This window comes from Schistocerca nitens, chromosome 3 (genome assembly GCF_023898315.1).
Source record: "Schistocerca nitens isolate TAMUIC-IGC-003100 chromosome 3, iqSchNite1.1, whole genome shotgun sequence".
Classification (NCBI taxonomy): domain Eukaryota; kingdom Metazoa; phylum Arthropoda; class Insecta; order Orthoptera; family Acrididae; genus Schistocerca; species Schistocerca nitens.
The window spans coordinates 706111836-706134715 of NC_064616.1; the positions used below are offsets into that span (position 1 = coordinate 706111836).

Sequence of the window (22880 nt, forward strand, 5' to 3'; positions counted from 1 at the left end):
CTTTTGACAACACTGAAGTTATAGTGATGGGTCTGTGATTTGCTGGGTTATACTAATTGCTTCCTTTTAGGTATTATGTTTCCATTCTTCGTGCTACTTCTTTTCTATCTGCATTTATGAAAGTCCACACAGCCTTTGCTATATAATGTGAACTTTCAACTCCTTTCTTGAAGTATGGTATTAGATTTCTCTTAATAATCTGTGGTAAGCTCTCTTTCTGTTCCTGAAGACTTCATTACTAGTTGAGTTTTTATTTTTTAAATTTGTTTTGGTACTACTCACACAAAAATTACAGTTCCTCTCTTGGTCATTTAATGTTTGATATGATCCACTTCTTACCCAGCTTTCTAATTATATTTTTGCTGTTCTTAGAGCATGCAGTATTTATGTAATAGCATAAAGTTGAACATCTAACAGTGGATATTGCTATATAACATTACTCCATTTTTATGATATAAGCATAACATTTAACCTTTTTAGAGTAGTCTCTTCCAACTGCCTTACTTGTGTGAATGTGACTTCATTGTGTTCTCAGTTATTCATTTTAATGGTTTGAAATTGCAGGTGATATGGCACAACAATTATTTGTACGAATTAAGATAATGATAAATGATTATTCTTTGATTTATAATTATCATACAATTATCAGAGAAGTAGTTTTTAAATATATGCTGTATTTATTAAAGTACTCATGCACTTACCTAGTACAACAAGTGTACAACTGCTGAATGATTCACCAGCATCATTGAATGCCTCACATGTGTAAGTGCCGGAATCTTCTGGGAATATTTCAGCAATATTAAGTTTGTATATATTTGCTTCATTTGTGTATTCAAAATCTTTACTTGGCTTAATTTCTTTATTATTGTGGAGCCAAATTACATCAAACTTTTTCGCACCTGTAACAACCGAACATGAATTACCAATTTGCTACTAATGTTCTGATAAATAACTCAGATGAAATCGGTACTGAAGTTACCATCAACTTTTCTATGTAGGGTCTCTTTCTCTATTATCTTAAGTATGAAATACAGAATGAGTGTTTAGTTACAAGGAAACAAGAGAATGCTTGCTTTGTATTGAAACATTCTTAGCACAAATAACTCTTCAATCACTGGAGTCATTCAATGAAATTGTTACCTAACAAAACATGTAGTCAGCACTTTTATTTTATAGTATATATATCTCTGTAAGGAATTAACTGAGATTGCCTGTGAAACTAAAGTGGGTTAGAGATGTATCAGAAGTACTTTCCACATAATATGTGTTTTTGAGTGCTGTCTGAGTGTGGGTAATATGTTAAACTGTATACAAATACTTACCAATAATCCTGCAGGACAATGTAACTGGCTCTCCATCTTTGACATATGCAGATTCTAAGTGACTCACAATCTTTGGAGCAGAGTCACCACCTTTGCTCTTGGCTCCAGCAGCTGACTCCATTGCTGAAATCATAAAGCAACACCCATTAGCTTCACAATGTACATACGAAACAATGTACTGCAGATATGTTCTCCATGAAAGCTAAAATCTCACAATATGAGATTAATAAATAATTATTTGCTACACACAAATATACAAGTGTGTGTGTGTGTGTGTGTGTGTGTGTGTGTGTGTGTGTGTGTGTGTGTGTGTGTGTGTGTGTGTGTAGGTAGAAAAAGAAATAAATTTGTAGGAGATCATGAAATTAATCGGGTTCCTCTTTGTTCAATGACAGCTAAACTCTTTACTTGAAACTATCTCTACTACACTTGTGTCCACACAAATTACTTCAATTGTTTATAGGACATTGTGCCAACAAATTTTGATTGTTGGGGGTCGGCATGTGAAAGTTTTCAGTGCACATGGAAACCCAGCATAAAGTATGAGTAAGAAAAATTCATAATGAATTATCATCCAAAGAAAATGTACTGGCAAACATAACTAATGGCAATAAGTGATTAAAATGTGCTATTACTATAATTACATCTTTCTAAACAGTACATTTACTTTCTTATGACGTTTGTTGTGAATGATGAGAGACAATCTAAAATAATAGTAGCATTCATAAACATAGTGCTTGGGGCAAAAATAACCTCCACTATCCACAAATTAACCTTCTTCTTACACACGAAGTAGCAAAGTAGACAGCACAAAAATATTTGACCACCTTCATTGTAAATAAAATGTAATGGCAGATACTGCAAGTTTTAAAACAAACTGAAATCATTTCTGCTTCATAACTTCTTCCACTCCATAGATGATCTTCTAAATACATAGTATCTGTATGTGTGTGGGTTACATGTATCAGATTTGGTATATTAAGATAGAAAATACAGTTGTGTAGATGGTCAGCATTAAGTTATGTTTCCACAAATAAAATGTATTTTTATTTGTACACCTCCTGACACATTCCACTTTATAGTGAATTGACACTAATATGATCCATGGATCATGCAAAAAAGTAAACAACTCTGTTATTTTTGAAACCTTTTCAAATCACAACATACATATATTATATTACAGAAGTAAGCTGGAGTGTCATTTAATGTCTTACAGAGGCATTAGCTGACAAACTGTTACCTCTTAAGCCTCACATTAATCAGTACTAATTTCTGAAGTTGACTGATAACTGAGCTACCATGTGACTTCATTTCTGTAACATGAGACAAAGCGCTAAAAAGCTGTGGAAGAAATGTAGTATTCTATGCTATGAAGGCTCATACATTACAAGCAAGAAGTTATGGGAAGATATGATTTTTGAATGAGGGCCCAGTGTCATAACATTGCTCTCTATAACATTGTCAGATGAGAAAGTGCAGCAATTACTTTGAGTTTCTTTCCATTAATTTGAACAAGTGTGTTACTGAAACACTGGAATTGTTCAAAATCAACTATCTTCAACTATTTTTCTGGTAGAATACCTTATTGAAGATCCTCAAGATATCATGAGTAAGAATATGAAACAACAGCTCATTGACTCAATGCATATTTAATACACTCAAAAAAGAGTATACTACACACTGTGAGTGTGGTTATTTTGGAAAGATACCTTTTAATTGATGAAGATTCATTTAGAGAGTTCTAGATTATACACTGAACCACCGAAGAAACTGGTACATACATGCGTATTCAAATAGAGAGATGTAAACAGGCAGAATATGGTGCTGCAGTCGGCAATGCCTATGTAAGACAAGTGTCTGGCGCAGTTGCTGCTACAAAGGCAAATTATCAAGATTTAAGCAAGTTTGAATGTGGTGCTATAGTCGGTGCATGAATGATGGGACACAACATATCTGAGGTAGCAATGAAGTGGGGATTTTCCCGTATGACAATTTCATGAGCATACCATGAATATCAGGAATCTGGTATAACATCAAATCTCCGACATCACTGTGGCCAGAAAAAGATCTTGCAGGAAAGAGACCAATGATGAGTGAAGACGATTTTTCAACATGACAGAAGTGCAACCCTTCTGCAAATTGTTGCAGATTTCAATTCTGGGCCATCAACAAGTGTCAGTGTGCAAACCATTCAATGAAACATCATCGATATGGGCTTTCGGAGTTGAAGGCCCAATCATGTACCCTTGATGACTACATGACACAAAGCTTTATGCCTTGCCTGGGCCAGTCAATGCTCACATTGGACTGTTGATGACTGGAAAGATGTTGCCTGGTCAGATGAGTCTCATTTCAAATTGGATTGAGTGGATGGACATGTACAGGTATGGAGACAACCTTATGAATCCATGGACTGTGCATGTCAGCAGGGGACTGTTCAAGCTGGTGGAGGCTCTGTAATGGTGTGGCGAATGTGCAGTTGGAGTGATATGTGACCCCTGATATGTCTAGATATGACCCTGACGGGTGACATGTATGTAGGCATCCTGTCTGATCACCTGCATCCATTCATGCCTATTTTGCATTCTGACAGACTTTGGAAATTCCATCAGGACAATGTGACACCCCACACATCCAGAAATGCTACCGAGTGGCTCCAGGAACACTCTTCTGAGTTTAAACACTTCTGCTGGCTACCAGACTCTCCAGACATAAACATTACTGAGCATATCTGGGATGCCTTGCAACATGCTGTGCAGAAGAGATCTCCACCCCCTTATACTCTTATGGATTTATAGACAGCCTTGCAGAATTCATGGTGTCAATTCCCTCCAGCACTACTTCAGACATAGTTGAGTCCATGACACATCATGTTGGAGCACTCCTGTGTGCTCGTGGGGGCCCCAGATGGTATCTTTGGCTCTTCATTGTGTATAGGGATATGTGTTTCAACAAAGTTGAATAAATTATTTATGAAAATTTCATTCTTCCAGTCATTCTTCCAGATTTAATTAAAGTTTATGAAATTGGGTATGAGTCCATAAGTTATACATCAACTACATTATCACACTCAAAATCTGTGCAAGTGGATTGAGAAAACAATGTAGAGAACTGTAAAAGATCCAGCATATGAACCAGAAACTATAAAGCAGAAGTTGTGATCAGCAGTAACATTTGATGTGAAAAGAAATGCAGTTGCACTGGCGAAATTATATCCCATAACAAGTTTTGGATTTTGAGGACATTACAAAGCAAAGAAAAAAATTCTTGTTGACAAGGTGGGAGGCAAATGTGGAAAAGATAAAAGGTAGGGACTAGGCTACTTGAGTTTGGATAGGTGCGTGTACAAAAGAATTTGCCAAATCAAGAGATTGTATTGAGCATGCTGGAACATCATCTTTCAGCAGTAGGTGATTGTGGCATGTATGTGCTTTACATCATTCAACCAAAAGTATCCTGACATCTATATGTAATATGAAATCAATCACTAGATGTCACAAGAGGTGGACCCAATAGTATAAATGAAGGCTGGGAATATGCTGTCAGTAGAGAAGCAGTAATAGTAGAATAAGTCAGTCAGGGCAGCTCAGTTACTTCAAATGTGGACTTGGCCACTGAATGTCACATGAATAACAAATCCATCAGGGACATGTCAATCCTTCAAAACCAGTCCAAGTTGATTGGTGGTGATGTGACTGTGAAGTGGAAATGCAAAGGGACAATGACAGCTAAGCTGAGACCAGACAGAGCTCGCATGCTAACGGACAGCACATCAAGCATTGCACAGGAAGGTTGTAAAAATTGCATGAAATCAGTGGAAGGATGAGTTCAAAATTGCTACTATCAGTTCAAGTAACACAAAGATCATACATAGGAAGTTACAAAGAAGGGGTACAATAGTTGAGCAGCGCCTCATTAGGCACATATTTCTATAATTAATGCTAAGCAGCATTTGAGGCTCTGTACAGAGCAATGCCACTGGACAGTGGATGACGGGAAATGAGTAATTTGGAGAGATGAATCAATGCTGTCCCTGTGGCAATCTGATCTGTGTTTGGTCAATGCCTGAAGAACATTACCTGCAAACAGGGAAGTACACAGAAGATGCTGTTAACAATATGAGAGGGTTTTTCGTGGTCAGAGTGTCATCCCCATAATTGAGCTTAAGAAATGTGGAAGGATATGAACATATTTTACAGCATTGTGTTCCGCAAATAGGAGAGGAATATTCCAGAGATGATAATTGTTTGTATCATCATAACAATGCACCTGTTATAAAGCAGCATCTGCAAAACAATGGTTTTTGGGCAACTTTCCTGAAATGGACTGACCTGTTCAGATGCCCAACCTGACATTTATTTACTGCATTTGGTGAGCAAAACCTTGTGTTTCTTCTAACTTTGTATAAAATTTTACTCAAACATCTAAGAGATACATTATGCATTAATACAATCAGGTTAATGTTATAGAATAATATTATTTGTCTTTACTGCAAATACAAAAAATTGTGTTTATATGACAAAAATGAAATACATATTAATTAGTGATTAAATAAAATGAGATTTTTTTGTTACATACACAGTCTCTTCCACATGAAATGAATAAAAGTATCTATAATGTTGAAATGCTATTTATTTTTTCAGAAAATCTGAATTCAGAAATCTGAAACATGACACCTTCTCCCAGTGGCCTGGTTTGCTACCTGGTTACAGTCACTAGGTCTTCAGCAACACAGCTTCTGCATAAGTTTTTCAAAAAGCCATGGAGTCAGAAATAAGTGACACTAGGATTTGACATACCACTGATGATGTGTCTTTGGAGAGGGAACACAATCTATGTTTGGATAACGCTAGTGAAGGAAATGGGCTATGCCTTTTGCAAAAGTACCTCCCTGGAACTGACCTTGTGTAATTTTAAAATCTAGGTTTGGTTGAATGGAACGGAACCTGGTTTCTACTGAATGCAATCAAGGTGCCTTAACCATTACACCATCTCACACAGTAACTGTTGAAAGTTGAACTAAAAACCAATACAATGGTCACATTCTTTTTAGTGATGACCATCTATGTGAAATTTCATCCAGGTCCGTCACTCACAATTCCATGGTAACTGAGGCCCACTGCATTATCATATGTGTCATTTGCCCAGTATTATCCTCCAAAATATATTTAGGAACACAACGGTTATCGAATGCACACATAACACTTTCGAAACTAGGACAAGAGAGAACAATGTTACCTGTTGCCACCTCATAAACCAACAGCTGTGTCCATATACTCAAGCTAATAGTTTTAAGTAACTTGCAACTGACCTAATGTTGATAACAACAATGTTTGTAACATTTGTAATTACCAAATGTAAAATCTTTAGTTTATAACTTATAAACTGATGTATTTAGAAGAAGAATATTATACTGTCCTGAAACTGTATTATTTCTAAGGATTATATTTGATTATTTGATGTTGAATAAATATTATTATTGTTACAATTATTATTATTCATGTCCCAGCTCAAACTTTGGAGCATTATACAGTCTGAACATTGGGCATAATTTTGCATGATGCCAATGCCTTGTAATATCTTGAGTGCTATAATACAAGCAGCAATGCTGCAACAGTTGCTGTAAGGGTCAAAGTCATACTTTTCCCTTACTACATTTCTCAAACTACCTTATACGACAATGTCCACCCATATGGCGTTTAGAACACCCAATCACAGAAAAAATTCATCTTTTGTAAACCTGTTTGTTATGTATTTCACTGTGTGGACATGCATGTTTTGCGATTACTTGGCAACTGTCCCAATAACGTACTCAGATAGACAGTACCAACAAACTATGGACTCAGATAAAGGAAACATGACAGGTAACATTCTGGTCACAGCATGTGGCTCCTTAAGGTGTGAATATAAACTCTTATTACATCTGATCTTATACTAGGAAATTGTGGCTTTTAACAGTGATTTATCATACTTGCTGAAATAATTTAATTAATTCAGTAACATTCATAGGGCCTCTGTTGCACAGTCTGTAAATGATCCTTTTTATGATGTTGAAAATTTTGTCTGTTTGCAATAACTGAATTACATAGATCTTTGCTGAATTTACAGTTGACTAACACCAAATGTGCAGCACTTGCAGATTTACAGGCAGAAAGCAGAGTACGTCACTTCACTACCCAGTTTCCTGATATATTGTCAGTTCAGTATGAATTAACTCTCAGCATTCTTCTGTGCATAATATCCTATCCTAAACTATTAAATTTGAGATCTGCTACTCACAGTAATTTACACATTATGACCACCTGCTTAATAGTGTGTTCGTTCACTTTTGGAACACAGAAGGGCAGTGATTCTGTGTGGTATTCATTCGACAAGTCTTTGGTTAGTTTCAGGAGGTACATGTTACCAGATGTCTATGCACAGGTCACACAAATTATGGGCTGGTCATTTCTGAGCACAGAACTGACACCTGATAGTATCCTAGTTCCATCAGGTCCAAAACAGGCAAATTTGCTGGACACAACATCAGTTTCAGCGTCATGCTCCTCAAAACATTACAGCGTGATTCTAACTTTATAACATGGACAGTTATATTGCTGCAAGATGCCATCACTGTTGTGTACCACATTGTGCAGATGGAGGAGGTCCAAAATAAAGTTCATGTAGATCGCTGCTGCAATGGTGCCCTCAGTTACTACCCATATTCAATAACAGCCCAGGTGAATGACTCCCTTCAAAGCATAACACAGCCCCCACTGGCCTGTGTCCATAGCAAAATGCCTATTTTGAGCACCCATTCACCTGGATGCTGGAATATATAGACACGACCCTTGGCCTGGTGTCACAAGAAACATATTCACTTTATAAGGTGACACATTTTCATTGATCCATAGTCCAATTTTGACGATCCTGTCCCACTGAAATCATATATGATGTCCTCACTGAGTCAATGTGGGAAATACTAGAGGTTTTCTGTTGCAGATGTCCACGTTCGACAATGAGCACTGAACAGTGTGCTCCGAAACATACGTCCACCAGCACTGTACTCTGTCACCCGACCTGCCACAGTACAATGATTACCCTACTTTACAGAGAAGGCAAGTCTCTGACCTCCACATTCTGTGACAAAGCATGGGTGCTGAACGCCTTGTCATCTATTCACAGTTTCCACACCCTTCAACTGCTTTCCATAGATACTCATGACAGTAGCATGTGAATAACTGACCAGCTTTGCAATTTCTGAGATGGTCATTTCCAGTTGCCAGGCCATAACAATCTGTCCTGTGTCAGTGGGTTTCCCACATTTGTGGTTCTTATAGTTGCTGGAATGATTTTTCATGCTTTTCTGCTCCACTTAAATACTTTTCGTACTGTGCCATGTGATCACAATGACACAAAGCAGCATTCAATCTCATGATGGGCAACACTCATAATGTTTTGGCTCACATAGGTTCATTAATGACACTTTCTTTGTTATTCCTCTTTCTTGGCTCTTCTTGGGAAACTGTTAACACTTATAGGATGATCATATAAACTGAAATCGATCTGATTTGTGATGTTGTTAATACTTGTGAAAGATCCCCACTGCTTCCTCTTCACAGCCACTCATCCACTCGCTCACTCACTATTCATTCAGGAGTAGAGAGGAACTGCATTTCACAGGCATCTGACACTTCTGTTCATGTTACTTACGTTTAACTTTGAGTTTACACTTTGTCTTTGCAGTCCCTATGGAATTTGTAGCCTCACAGCAGTATTCTCCTTCATCTTCTGGGAAAACTTCATTTATTGTGAGGCTAGCAATGCCTCCTTTGTACTTCAAGTCAATAATGTCAGAAGAAGTCAAAGTCTGCAAATAAAAAGTAAAGAAATGGTTAATGTTGTCATTTACATAGTATCTGTATCTTATAATATCGATGTTCAATTGATTTTCACAACTATATCAAACATACACTAATAATTTATAATGAAATGTTTGATTGCAAGATGTTAAAATTTGTTAGAAATATTTTCTATGCTATAAGTGACCTTTTATTTCAATGGAAAAAAAATAAAATAAATAAATAAATGAAATGAAGAAGGAAAAGTGTGTTTCTGAATGTCATATAACTTTACAATAACCACAAGTGAAAGTGGACATTATCTTAGTAATGTCTCGATAGGACACTAGATGTAAATACCTGTTTCCTGTATTGAATAACTAGAACCAGGCCAGGCTTAGTTTTATCTATAACTCCACAGTACAGTATTCACAAACTTTATGAGTAGTATATGCTCATCAGAATAATAATTACTGACCATGATACAACAAGAAACTTATTTTCCATGCATGCAACATGGGCTCAAAATGGTTCAAATGGCTCTGAGCACTATGTGCAACATGGGGTTAACAGCCAAGTACTACATCGCAAGTGAAGCTTTTGTATTTTCTCACTCATGCTACAAACTTCAATAGGCTAGCTGGTACATTTTATGAAACATAAGCCAATGAATAACCAGCTGGCTGCAAACATCTGCACTACCTCTGTGCTCAAATGTTCTTTACTTTCTTTGAGAGGAAAATGTGTAGTCATATCTACATTACAACTTGCCAGTACAGTAAATTAACTCATGTAACAGGGGCATAAGTATGTAATAATAGTTCATTCACTTGACTGGGATTCAGTATCTGTCAGCTGACACTTTATATCACCAGATAAATTGTAATGTATACTTCACTTTGATGAACAGAAGCAGTAAATTGAACTGTGAATTTCTTTTGGTATTAAAGATGAGAAGCAATATGAATGTTCTGTGCAATTACAGAATAGAATTCATAGTTCCACAGTGATGCAGATAATACAAGAAGTCTGAACCCACACTGCATACAATCACTTGACAAAATGTTACAAACAACTGTTATTCCCTTGATTTGTCCACACTTTGTCCAACTCACTAACCAAAGATTTCACCTCACAGTATGTCTGCCTTATGCAACAGAATTTCATATCTCTTCTGTATTTGCACTGAAATTTATTAGTATGTCACAGTACAAGATCCATCCTAATTTAGATATGTTATGATGCAGAAACTCAAGTTTATGGTTATATTTTGATATCAGAGAAATATTAGATGCTATAAGTGACCACTTTTGTAGTTTTATAGTCTGCATAATGGTCATACATCTTACCTCTCCATTCTTACTCCAGGTGATCTGGGGGTCTGGATCTCCTGTGACAGTGCAGCTCAACTGCAAATGATCACCATCATTTATGGTGAGATCTTCCAATTTCTTAGTAAATGCAGGAGCACACATTAAGGAATCATCAGGTGGCACTGAAATAAAAATGAGTAGAGATGCTTTATGAAATCAGAACAATGGAAATGAATAAAATAAGATACATGAAAGGAAAACCAAACACATAAATGTGCCCCAAATTTCAACATTATGACAATATCAACACAGTATATCAATAAATGTGCCATTTGTTCTTTGTTTTGTAGAGCTCAGTGTTGTTAAAGTATAGTAGGAAAGATAAATCTAAGATTTTTTGTGAACTGTATGTGTTTGTCATTGAAAAGTGACCCACCAAGTGAAAATGTTACTTTAATTATCTATGAGATGACATACATATGAGGAAAGCAAAATTCTTTCCTCTAGTGGATTCCAGACTAATATCTGCCATTGCACCACTGAGCTCCTTAGAAATATGATAATATATTTAATGAGAGTTGATTTGATTTGTTGAATACAAATTTTGCTATGTATTTTTGAACATGATATCGTTAAATAATCTTTGATAAGGGAAAACAAACATTGTAATGAATTACTCTGTTCCAAGTTGAACATAATTTTGAGAACTAGTTATAAATTTAGTGTATTCCCTGACCTGTTTAATGTATAATAGTCATGAATACGTGAATCATAGTTTCAAGAATTGACATTCTACAAATGTGTTTGATGCTTACATGTGTCTCAAAGACTAACATGGCACATAAAAGGCAGTTATGTTAGGAAAGGAACACTTTATTTTCGTGAGAAACATTAAAAATCATACAAGCTGGGATAAGCATAAGTAAATCATTATCTTGACAACATCATGACTTATAGAGTGTTTTTTTGTTGTTATTATTATTTTATGAGGCAAGCACAAACAGATTCTGAACTGGATCTAATGAAAATCTATAACAATTTCTGCCCAGTGATAAACATCTTACACATCTACTTTCAGTGACCTACACATCAACACTTCCTGCATTCTTTCAATGAAATATGTCACGTAAAATTTTTGAACTCCGCTATTACTTCTATAAATTGCAGATTTTCTACCAAAAATTGTGTTATAAAGAGTTAAATATCAAATGAAACTGTATGGTTTCAGAGAACTTTTCAAGTCTCAGCATCTATGATCCATATATGCAGATAGAAGCAATGAACGAAAATTTGTACCAAGGCTGGGATTCAAACATGGAATCCTCTGCAATCCTGTTTGAGTTTAGGGGGAATATCAAATGAGCTGAGGTATGAATGGGAATTTGGATTGTGGTGGGAGGTGTGCTAGAGTACACAGTGCAGTTGTGCAAAGCCACTGTCCCAGGGTTGCACAGTGGTTAGCACACCTGCCTACTGAGCAGGAGGCCCAGGTTCAAATCCTGACCTTGACATAAATTTTCATTAATCACTTCAGTATGCATATATGTTGTTGTTGTTGTGGTCTTCAGTCCAAAGACTGGTTTGATGCAGCTCTTCATGCTACTCTATCTATCCTGTGCTAGCCTCTTCTCCAAGTAACTGCTGCAACCTAATAAATCCCTCTGAATCTGCTTACTGTATTCATCTCTTGGACTCCTCTATGAATTTTAACCCCCACCTGTCCAGTATTAAAATGATGATGCCTTGGTGCCTCAGAATGTGTCTTTCCAACTGGTCCCTTCTTTTAGTCAGGTTGTACCACAAATTTCTCCCCCCCCCCCCCCCCCCCTTCTATTCATTAGTTATGTGAACTACCCATTTAATCTTCAGCATTCTTCTGTAGAGCCACATTTCAAAAGTTTTTATTCTCTTCTTGTCTAAACTGTTTATCGTCCATGTTTCACTTCCATAAATGGCTACACACCATAAAAATACTTTCAGACAGGACTTCCTGACCCTTAAATCTATACTCGATGTTAACAAATTTCTCTTTTTCAGAAACACTTTTCTTGCCATTGTCAGTCTACATTTGTGCACCCCCCCCCCCCCCCCCCCTACTTTGATCATCAACAGTTATCTTGCTTCGCAAACAGCAAAACTTATTTACATTCCCTCAGCATCACCTGATTTCATTCGACTACATTCCATTATCCCTGGTTTTCTTTTGTTGGTGGTCATCTTATATCCTCCTTTAAAGATACTGTCTATTCCATTCTACTGCTCTTCTAAGTCCTTTGCTGTCTCTGACAAAATTACAATGTCATTGGGAAACCTCAAAGTTTTTATTTCTTCTCCCTGCACCTTAATTCCTACTCCAAGTTTTTCTTTTGTTTCCTTTACTGATTGGTAAATATACAGACTGAATAAAACTGGGGACAGGCTACAACCATGTCTCACTCACCTCTCAACCACTGCTTCTCTTTTGCGCCCCTCGACTCTTATAACTGCCATCTGGTTTCAGTACAAATCATAAATAGCATTTTGCTCCCTGTATTTGAACCCTGCCACCTTAAGAATTTGAAAGAGAGTGTTCCAGTCAACATTGTCAAAAGCTTTCTCAAAGTATACAAATGCTATCTTTTATGAGAAGTCTTACAGTCAGTATTACCTCACATGTTCCTACACTTCTCCGGAATCCAAACTGATCTTCCGCGAGGTAGGCTTCTACCAGTTTTTCCATTTTTCTGTAAAGGATTTGTGTTAGTATTTTGCAGCCATGACTTATTAAACTGATAGTTCGGTAATTTTCACACCTGTCAGCACCTGCTTTCTTTGGAATTGGGATTATTATATTCTTCTTGAAGTCTGAGGGTATTTCACCTGTCTCATACACCTTGCTCACCATATGGAAGAGTTCTGTCAGGACTGGCTCTCCCAAGGCTATCAGTAGCTCTAACAAAATTTTGTCTATTCCCGGGGCCTTGTTTTGACTTATGTCTTTCAGTGCTTTGTAAAATTGTTCACGCAGTACCATATCTCCTTCCTAATCTTCCTCTATGTCCTCTTCCATTTCCATAATATTGACCTCAAGTTCACTATCCTTCTACAGACCCTCTATATACTCCTTTCACCTTTCTGCTTTCCCTTCTTTGCTTAGGATTGGTTTTCCACCTGAGCTCTTGATTTTCATACAGGCGGTTCTCTATTCTCCAAAGGTCTCTTTAATTTCCTGTAGGCAGTATCTATCTTACTCCTGGTGGTATATGCTTCTACATCCTTACATTTGTCCTCTAGGCATTTCTGCTTAGCTCATTTTGCACATCCTGTCAATCTCATTTTTTAGACGTTTGTATTCACTTTCACCTGCTTTATTTATTGCATTTTTATATTTTCTCCTTTCATCAATTAAATTCAACATCTCTTGTGTTACCCAAGGATTTTTACTAGCCCTCGTCTTGTTACCTACTTGATCCTCTGCTGCCTTCACTTTTTCATCTCTCAAAGCTACCCATTCTTCTTCTACTGTATTCTTTTCCCCTGTTGTTGTCAAATGCTCACTCTGAAACCCTCTACAACCTCTGGTTCTTTCAGTTTATCCAGATCCTATCTCCCTAAGTTCCAGCCTTTTTGCAGTTTCTTCAGTTTTCATTTGCAGTCTATAACCAACAAATTGCAGTCAGAGTCCACATCTGTCCCTGGATTTGTGTTACAATTTAAAATCTGGTTCCTAAGCTTCTGTCTAACCATTATATAATCAATCTGAAGCCTTTTGGTGTCTCCAGGGCTCTTCTATGTCTACAACCTTCTCTCATGGTTCTTAAACCATGAGTTAGCTATGATTGAATTATGCTCTGTGCAAAATTATACCAGGCAGCTTACATTCTCTAGTTGTTTCTGACAGCATATTTTCATTTATGAGATACTCGAATCCCACTAATGATGCATGGTTTTTCACAGGAGAAAAGAATGTATGATGGTGCTAAAATTTTAAAAACACTTTTCTTGGATTATATGGTAAGTTTACACCATTCATCTTTTCCACTATTTCACACATATTTTCTGTGTTTGAATTACAAAATTCATAACCTAACATCAGACCTTTTCATGACAGAAATATGCATTTCACCTCATTCAAGAGAAAAAAATAAAGCATGTGTGAAGACAAATTACACCTGATGATGAACCAACAGGGTCTGAAATGCATCGTGTACTTAATACAACACAAAAAGTTGTGACTGAAGGTGTTTTTTAATTCATACTTCCAGTGTATTGAATACAGGCATATCTGAAGCTGCAAAATATGGACAAAATTAAAATGACATGTATGATTTAAATGCGGCACTTGCATCTTCTTTCTTCTACATTTTGTACCAGTAAATGTTTTGTAAATTATCTTTAAAATATCTTACCTTAACTGACCCATAGAGATGTTTCACGAAAATATTTTGTTTATCCTAGCTATCAGAGCATCATTATATGAGCACATATTGACAGTTGTCTTAACACTTAATTGCTTGCTTTGAATTCCCCCTACGAAGATACTATAAATCTGGTTTTGACTATCTTGTTCCAAATATTATGTAAAAATAATAACTGGAAAAATGTACAAAGCAGATAATGTTTTGAGACACTGTATGTAATTACGATATATCAGTTTGAAATCTATGAAAGTGCAGATTAACCAATGCCTGATAACAGATTTTTAGATACCGGTAGTAAATTTCCTGAATAAAGTGATGATTTTATCCATATTTTATTGCTTTTGGTTTTTTCAATACAAATTGTTGCTCTATACATGCAATCATGTCAAGAAAATAACTCCAACTGACATTTTGTGGAATTGTTATACGAGTACAATATGTAAGCTAAATTTGTGTGTAAATCTTTTGCTAAACTTATTGCCTCTTGTGTTAAATGAAATGCTCTGTACAAAAGAGTTACTGCAAATAATTTTAAGTGAAGTATGACTGACTTACATATTAGCTCCTTGGTGGCACTTCTGGACCTCGATGGGCTGCCTGTTGCATCGAGCTTACTGCCATACTTCTTCATGACACGTTTGTCAGAAGACTGCGTTGTCTTGTTCTCTGATGAACTTGCACTCATAGCTATTGTTGCCGCAGACTAAAAACAAAGTATGAGGCAAAAAATTTAACTGACAGGCATGATAATGTATAAAATTCATAGGCAGGAAACTCAAAAACTAGAGTAGATATGGAGCATCATGTCAGAAGAAACTACAAGTTGGTCTTTATTTAGACAACTCAACTGAAAAAAAAAAATACATGAAAGTGACAGACCTATACTGAAATAATATTATCCAGACAACCTTTCAATTGACAGAAATATTATATTATACACAGTGTATATATCACTAATGTACACAGCTAATGGATATTATCTAAAGCTTTTACTTTCTCTACAGACTACATCAAATATCTATGTACTTGTCATTCAGAATCAATCCTATACCCATCAATGAGTGCTATGGACAATATAGGAATCTGAATTACTGTTTTGGAAAAGTTTCTAGACAAGTTTCTAGTAGAGATAATTTGACACTGTTCTCCTAAAATCTGCCACATAAAGAATGTGTATCTTCATCACATGGATAATAGTAAGAAAGCTTGTGCAATATAGTGTGATTGTTATGGGTGAGTAGGGAATCAAACAATGTGTGAGCTGGGACACATCCCAGTCTTCTACAATAGTATCAAGAGGTCTGCCAAGCTTAACAACTCCATCCAACAACATACCACCACCAATAATGCCAAATTCCTTAGTATATGATATACTTTGAAATGATTTGGTGACATGACATTGACAATGGGTCTGGCGATCAGAGACTGAATGCTGTGAGCCTCCCTTCCCATACTGGCTAAATTCTGGTGTTGACATTTTCATCAGCCACCTGAAATTCATCTGGTTACTTCAGCAAACAGGTAAGGGGGTGCTCTGTTTAATGTAACAGAGAGTTACTTTTTTAGATCAGTTTATGTTATGTACTGTTCATTATACGTTAGGTTTGCGTTTAGTGTAAGCATCAGGCAAACATTATATTAACTGTGTGCCTCAGCAGTTTTATCCATCAAATAAATGATAACATTTACTGTACTGGCACTCCACTGGAATTCTCAATAGTTATTTATATTTCTGACTAAATGTAATTTTCTGCTGTTGTAGGAAACATAAAATGATTCAAAGAATGGTTTATGATCTGTCTGCAGGAACAAAATTATTCACAATTAATTGAGAAGTTTTGGGAAATATTATTTATATTACTCTTTACTTGGTAAAAATGGGATATTTTATAAGTACTGTGCCTACTATTAGACTAAAACTTTATTTTGCTTAACAGTATTTGTTTATAACTGAAAATTATAATGAAATTTTCAAAGGCATCTTGGGACCTCATGTTTCACAAGTGTAAAATATCACTTTCTGAAATCCATTGTATCTGTCTTTGTAGTTTACTCAACACTGGCTTCCAACTGCACTGCATACTGTTTTAACTTTCCATTTTGGTCATTAAGGTAGCAAATGCTGTACTTTAATATTATTTAACACATCTCTTGCTGTGAAATTTTTAAGGTGAAGAGACTGAAAGAAAAATTTCCAGGATAGATATGAGTACTTGGATGTATTCTATCATTTATGTCTCATCTTTGGAAGTCTGAAACACTCCATTAGATATGGCAATCTCATCACTGTACAGCCCTGTGAAATATGCGTTAAGTGAAAAAATAAATAAAATAAGAGTTTCTATACCAGCAGCTGGATTAAAAAATATATGAGTAATTTACTAGGTATAGCAGTGTTGCCAAAGGAATAGCAATATTTTAACCAAACTTAAATAACCTCATTAAAACTAAATTCCTGTAATTTTCTTTACTATGTTATCTACCCACAAGAAAAGAAATTAGACAACAGGTTTTCACAATAAAATGTAGAGAGAGAAGAATTTAACAATAATCTCCATGAATAGGACAGAAAATCAAAAGAAAATAATATAAACAATGATGGAGGCAAATTTGCTGTTTCTCCAGTTACAGACATTGCATAATGAACAAATATTCAGCAGCCTGTACCATTTGCTTGAAACAATTTGTGGAATGCACAACATTGGCTTTAATATAATATTTTGGCGTTGAATTCAGTAGAAATAAAAAAAAAATCTTGATAAGTTTGTTATGAAATAATTTTATTTTTTCTTGTAATGTTAGCTTTGCACATACCTTGTAATTTGAATGACTGGTTGAACTCTGTTTCACCGATGAGCTGGTACTACTACGGTAATCAGAACTGCTGTAAGTGTCTGAGGCTCTGTAGCTGGATCTCCGGACAGATACAGAAGGGCTTGCTGTAGGTCGGCTCGGTTGTTCAATATATCGCCGATCTGTCAAAGGAGTAATGAATGTTCAACAGTCTGAATGAGTGTCAATATAAAACTTCCTGGCAGATTAAAACTATGTGTCAGGCCTTTCTTGGGCAAATGCTCTACTGACTGAGCTATCCAAGCATTCATGACCTGCCTTCACAGTTTTACTTCCACCAGCACCTCTCTCCTGCCTTCTGAACTTCACAGAAGTCCTGCTGTGTACCTTGTGGGATTAGCATTTCTGGAAAAAAGGGTATTGCAGAGAAGTGGCTTAGTCACAATCTAGGAGACTGTTCCCAGGATGAATTTTCACTCTGGAGGAGATTAAAACTGTGTAGCAAACTCGGACACAAACCTAGAACTTTTGCATTTCACAGGCAAATGCTCTACCATTATCTCTCAGTAGAGTATTTTTCTGCAGAAGGGGAGGATTCTGGCTTCAAGCCATGCTCCAGCATACAGTTTTAATCTGGCATGAAATTTCATATAAGTGCACCCTTGACTGCAGAGTGAAAATTCATTCTGGTGTGTCATGTTCATAACAATGACTGGAATGCTTTAATGGGAATGTGTTTTCCAGACTAAGAAGGAAATATTAAAACAGACAGTAATAAGAATCAGAAGGGGAAGAAATAAAGCAGGAATTTATCACTCATTACAACAGGAAAGAGTAAAAGAATATGTATTCCTAACCACCGTTCATTAAATTTAATTAGCTAAACTACATTACGTACCTACAGGAAAACAGATTTTACAGAAGGATATTACAATAACATTTTGGGAGAAAAGAATTAAGCAGTTATATGCATGAAAATAAAAGAGTGGCAGAAGATACGGTTTGTTTAGGAGACAAATACATTGTAAATGGTCGAAGTTGGTATAAAAGTATTTGATATTAAATTTTTCAAGATATTTATGTTCTATCTTTTTCTGTAAGAGATTTCTTCTTTGAATTATTTTCTTTTTTAATTAATAAGAGAAACCTTTACTGCATATCAAATCAAATATCTAGTTATGAGAAAATTTTTGCTAGCAATGAACTTTTTAAATTATTATCCCACTAAATAGGCCTACTTTATGTTAAAGGAACTACAAAAATCAGTTCCATTCTAAAACATGCTATTCCATTAATTCAGTTGGAGAAAAAATCACATTAACCCTCCTTTATTCTACAATAGTAACATTAGCTTCTTATTTGCACAATATTCAATATAATTTTAGCTTCAAATATGAATTTTTACTAGAATCCACAAGTGTTTATCCAATAATGCCTATATACAATCATTTATTTTCAATTAACTACACAAGGTTGTAGCATTCTTTATTAGATGGATGATACATCTGTTTTGATTAATTCTTTTTCTTGCTAATTTATATGAAACATGTCCAGAGCAACAATAACTTTTATCCACAAAAATATTGTTGCTTTTTAGGCTTAGATAATTTCTTGCCATATATGAGTTACATCCAGAGTCACTGATAAATTAATAAGAATTATTACACTTTAATATTTATTCTTAGTCTCCTCATGGTAGAAAGCCAATTCATTAATGTGTTTGAATGAATACATCTCTTCAGTATCTATAATTTCAAAATGGGACTAAACATGTATTCAGATATTATAAAATGATTCTCTTTATGCAAATTTAGAGTCTCCTTTTTCAAGCACTGTTATTAAATGTACACTTATTTAATAAAGATATATGATAAATATTATGTTTGTTTGCATGGCCATCTTATGCAGCAGCTGTTAAGATCAATTTCACTGGTTTCTCCATCTTAAGATCACAGCAGTTTAATTAAAGAAAGTTTTTAGACCAGATGTGTCTGGTCTAAAAATTCTCTTTAATTATATTGAAGTAAGCTTCAGACAGAGAAATCAGTAGTAACTGACCACAAATATTGTTTGCAACTTTTAAAAGACATCAAAATACGTATAGCTACTACTGTATACTTTACAATTAAAGATGGATAGTTTAGAGAAGATCTCCATATATTGTTAATACTACTATTATTAGTAAGTGAAAGGTTACCTCCAGAATACATCAGTTTGTTAGCTAACTCGGTTTGCTCTGCAGTAGATCCATAGCCTAGGACAGGAAGAATAAATACAGTTTTCAAACTGATTAATTATATTTCTACACTACTACACTTCAGTAATATTCTACAAACTGAAGCACCTATCAGTTTTTCAGCACTGACTAATATACATACATAAACAACACTTCAAAATATGTAAACTGTTACTTTTAAGTATTAATACATGATCTAGAAATGGATGAAATAGTTAACAGGCAAGAAATGTAGATCTGAATCATACAAATGATTTCTTTATAGACAAAACAAAACTGTCTGAACCGCTTATAATATGGATGAAAAATGATTTAAAAAAATTGGTACAGTGACAAAATAAAACAAAAATTTGTCAGCAAGGGCATTATGTTTAATGGTATTTTTTATTGGATTTACGACAAAAAATGTGTGAATCAACTAACTGACTATAAAGGAACTCATGTGATCTGCCCACTTAGGTAACCATAAGACACAGTGCCATATAAGTACTAGCAATGCAACACAGTTTCCAATCAGGCTTAGCAAAGCCTCAGTGTTCTACTATCCATGAGATCAGATGAACATAACCTGTCTTTCTCATAATTATACTTAAGGCATCATATCTGAAATGTGTTGTTCAATAATTGGAGACCACTCTTTTCTGGTATTATAAAATATTTCTAACACAATATAGTATGTCACCTCTGGTTACAAATTGGTACCAGAAATTCCTGGTGCAGGAGAGTTGGCACAAGAGCTCCAATGCTCATAAAATGCAATGATAACTGAGAAGGCTTATGAAAGTAAATATTATTTACACATATTTTGATGTGTTAGGAACTCTGTTACTAAGATATTAGAAGTTGTGCAGAGAGCAAAAAAGAAAACAGGGAAATAAGACAGGTAAACAAAACATATTTAACATTTAAATTTCATTGGACAAACAATAAAATACAGTACATGTTGAAAAACTGAATGCTTACCGCATTTTCCTATGGATGACATGAGGAAAAGCAAATTAAGTAAGGAACGCAACATAGCAAATGTTGAGACTTATGTGTTGAATCCTATACGTTCTTAAAATTAAGAACATCTACCAGCAAAAAAATTATGATGAGAGGCAAATAGATTCAATTTGCAACGTCCCATGAACATAGAAAAATTTTAAGCATTGGAAAGAGTTATGAATAAAGAAAAATGCAATAACTTAGAACTACTGGTAATTTGTACTCAAAAATTGCTGTGAACATAACATTAAGTAAAAATTCAACAATATTTAATGAATGTTTCTTATAGCCTAATTCAGTCAAATAAGTTAAAACAAGGACAACCACTATTACATGCATTTTCCTGGCACATCAGTATTTTTATGAACAATTAGAAATTGTCATATCTTAATCTATCAATACTCCTTGTCAGTTGTTGTATGATACTTAACATAAAAAATCAATTAAAATAAATTCTCTTTTTGCATACCTTCTACAATAACAACACAACTTGTTTCATCAGTCCCATGAATATTTGTGGCAACACATCTATATTTCCCAGAATCTTCTGGTTTACAGTCCACAATTTCCATTGTTACTACACCATCTGCATGTGTCATAGTGTAGTCATATTTGGACAGTTCTCTCTTGTCTTTGTACCATTTTACCTAAAGAGAAATCAAGTTTGGTTATTTAACAACTAGCCTGCCAAGAATTTTAATCAAAAGAAAATTCATCTTTGTATCTATTGCAATAAAACATAAACTGCTCAAAATAAGATTTGCACCACCTCCATATCTGTAAATGTTTGTGGGCTTATATTCAGTGGGAGAAGTGAATGAAGAAATATTAGTCAATGAAACTAAAGCAATAACTTAACTGTGAAATAAAAATGAAAAAAAAAAAAAAAATAAAGGTAGATTGTTCAAAAGTGCACATATTTGCAAATCCACAAAATCAAAATCTGTTGTTGGATAATATTCAATATGGTCTCAGAATGCAAATTTACTATTTGAACTGATCTGAGAATGCAAATTTACTTTAATCATGATTACACAGGTGAACTTAAGTAGCGAGTTCTTGCAGCTGAGAGAATTTTGAGTTAGATTTATTAATTTTTGAAAGCATTTTTATGGAGATAAACAGCTTTCTCAATGGAATATTTTAAAATTACAGTTAAAAGTCTTGATTGTAATAGAACATTTATTAAAAATGGCAACTGGTTTCAATCAAATAGCGACCATCTTCAGGCCATATATGATGAAATGTAAGTAGAATAAAGATTTCAAGGGAAATCCAATGATAATAGTTAATGCAAGGTATGTAAAATATGACCAAAATTAAAATAAGTTCTACTCATGATGACATACAGTGGTGATGAACAGAGAAGTTATCATGGATGCACGAGTATCAACTGCTGTTTAGGGTAGAGAGGCTATGGGTTAAATATTGGATGCTCCACAGACTGCTTATTGCATTACATCAGCAATAGGCAGTCAGGCATACAGTACATGAAAAGCATAATCACAAATAATGTACATATAAAACAATTGTACAAAGAATAATAAAAAAGTTATGTAACATCACATAAATATCTGCTATATAAAACAATTTGTCAATTTACATTTAACTAGAGACACGAGAATATACAGGAGAATAGCCAATTGAAACTGGCTGTCAGGAAACAAAATGCTCGCTATGGGTATTTGAAGAAAACTCATAGAATATTAACATAGCAAAGGCAGAGCTATGTGACACCATTGGTTTCCATGGATACTGCATGAAGGTATTGATATGCATCATCTAGGGTTGGTGGAGCATGATGCCAAAGACGCAATAGCAACTGGCCGCCACAGTGTACCAGCATGAAGGCAAGAAAAGCAGTTCATGTGCATGAAAACCACTGAAGAACACTGTGATGTAGCCATCATGATGACTGGCAACATAAGAATATGTAATATTAAGTATATAGCAGTATATTACATGGAGATCAGCAGTGCCATGATGATTGGCTATAGAAGCATATGTAA

General features: G+C 35.1%; 1 protein-coding gene across 29 annotated transcripts in view; it reads right to left on the bottom strand.

Annotated features, from left to right (window-relative positions):
* Positions 1-22880, bottom strand: part of LOC126248677 (twitchin) — a 523948-nt gene that overhangs the window by 22505 nt on the left and 478563 nt on the right. For 28 of the 29 annotated variants that reach the window (XM_049949938.1, XM_049949935.1, XM_049949939.1 and 25 more), the window contains 8 exons: positions 21341-21518; positions 19846-19902; positions 17670-17830; positions 15411-15558; positions 10492-10637; positions 9015-9171; positions 1323-1445; positions 702-899 (listed from right to left, as the gene is read on the bottom strand). In XM_049949938.1, coding sequence (XP_049805895.1) covers positions 702-899; positions 1323-1445; positions 9015-9171; positions 10492-10637; positions 15411-15558; positions 17670-17830; positions 19846-19902; positions 21341-21518 — 1168 coding nt within the window. The remainder of the gene's footprint in view (positions 1-701; positions 900-1322; positions 1446-9014; positions 9172-10491; positions 10638-15410; positions 15559-17669; positions 17831-19845; positions 19903-21340; positions 21519-22880) is intronic. The other variant, XM_049949913.1, reaches the window with a different exon arrangement.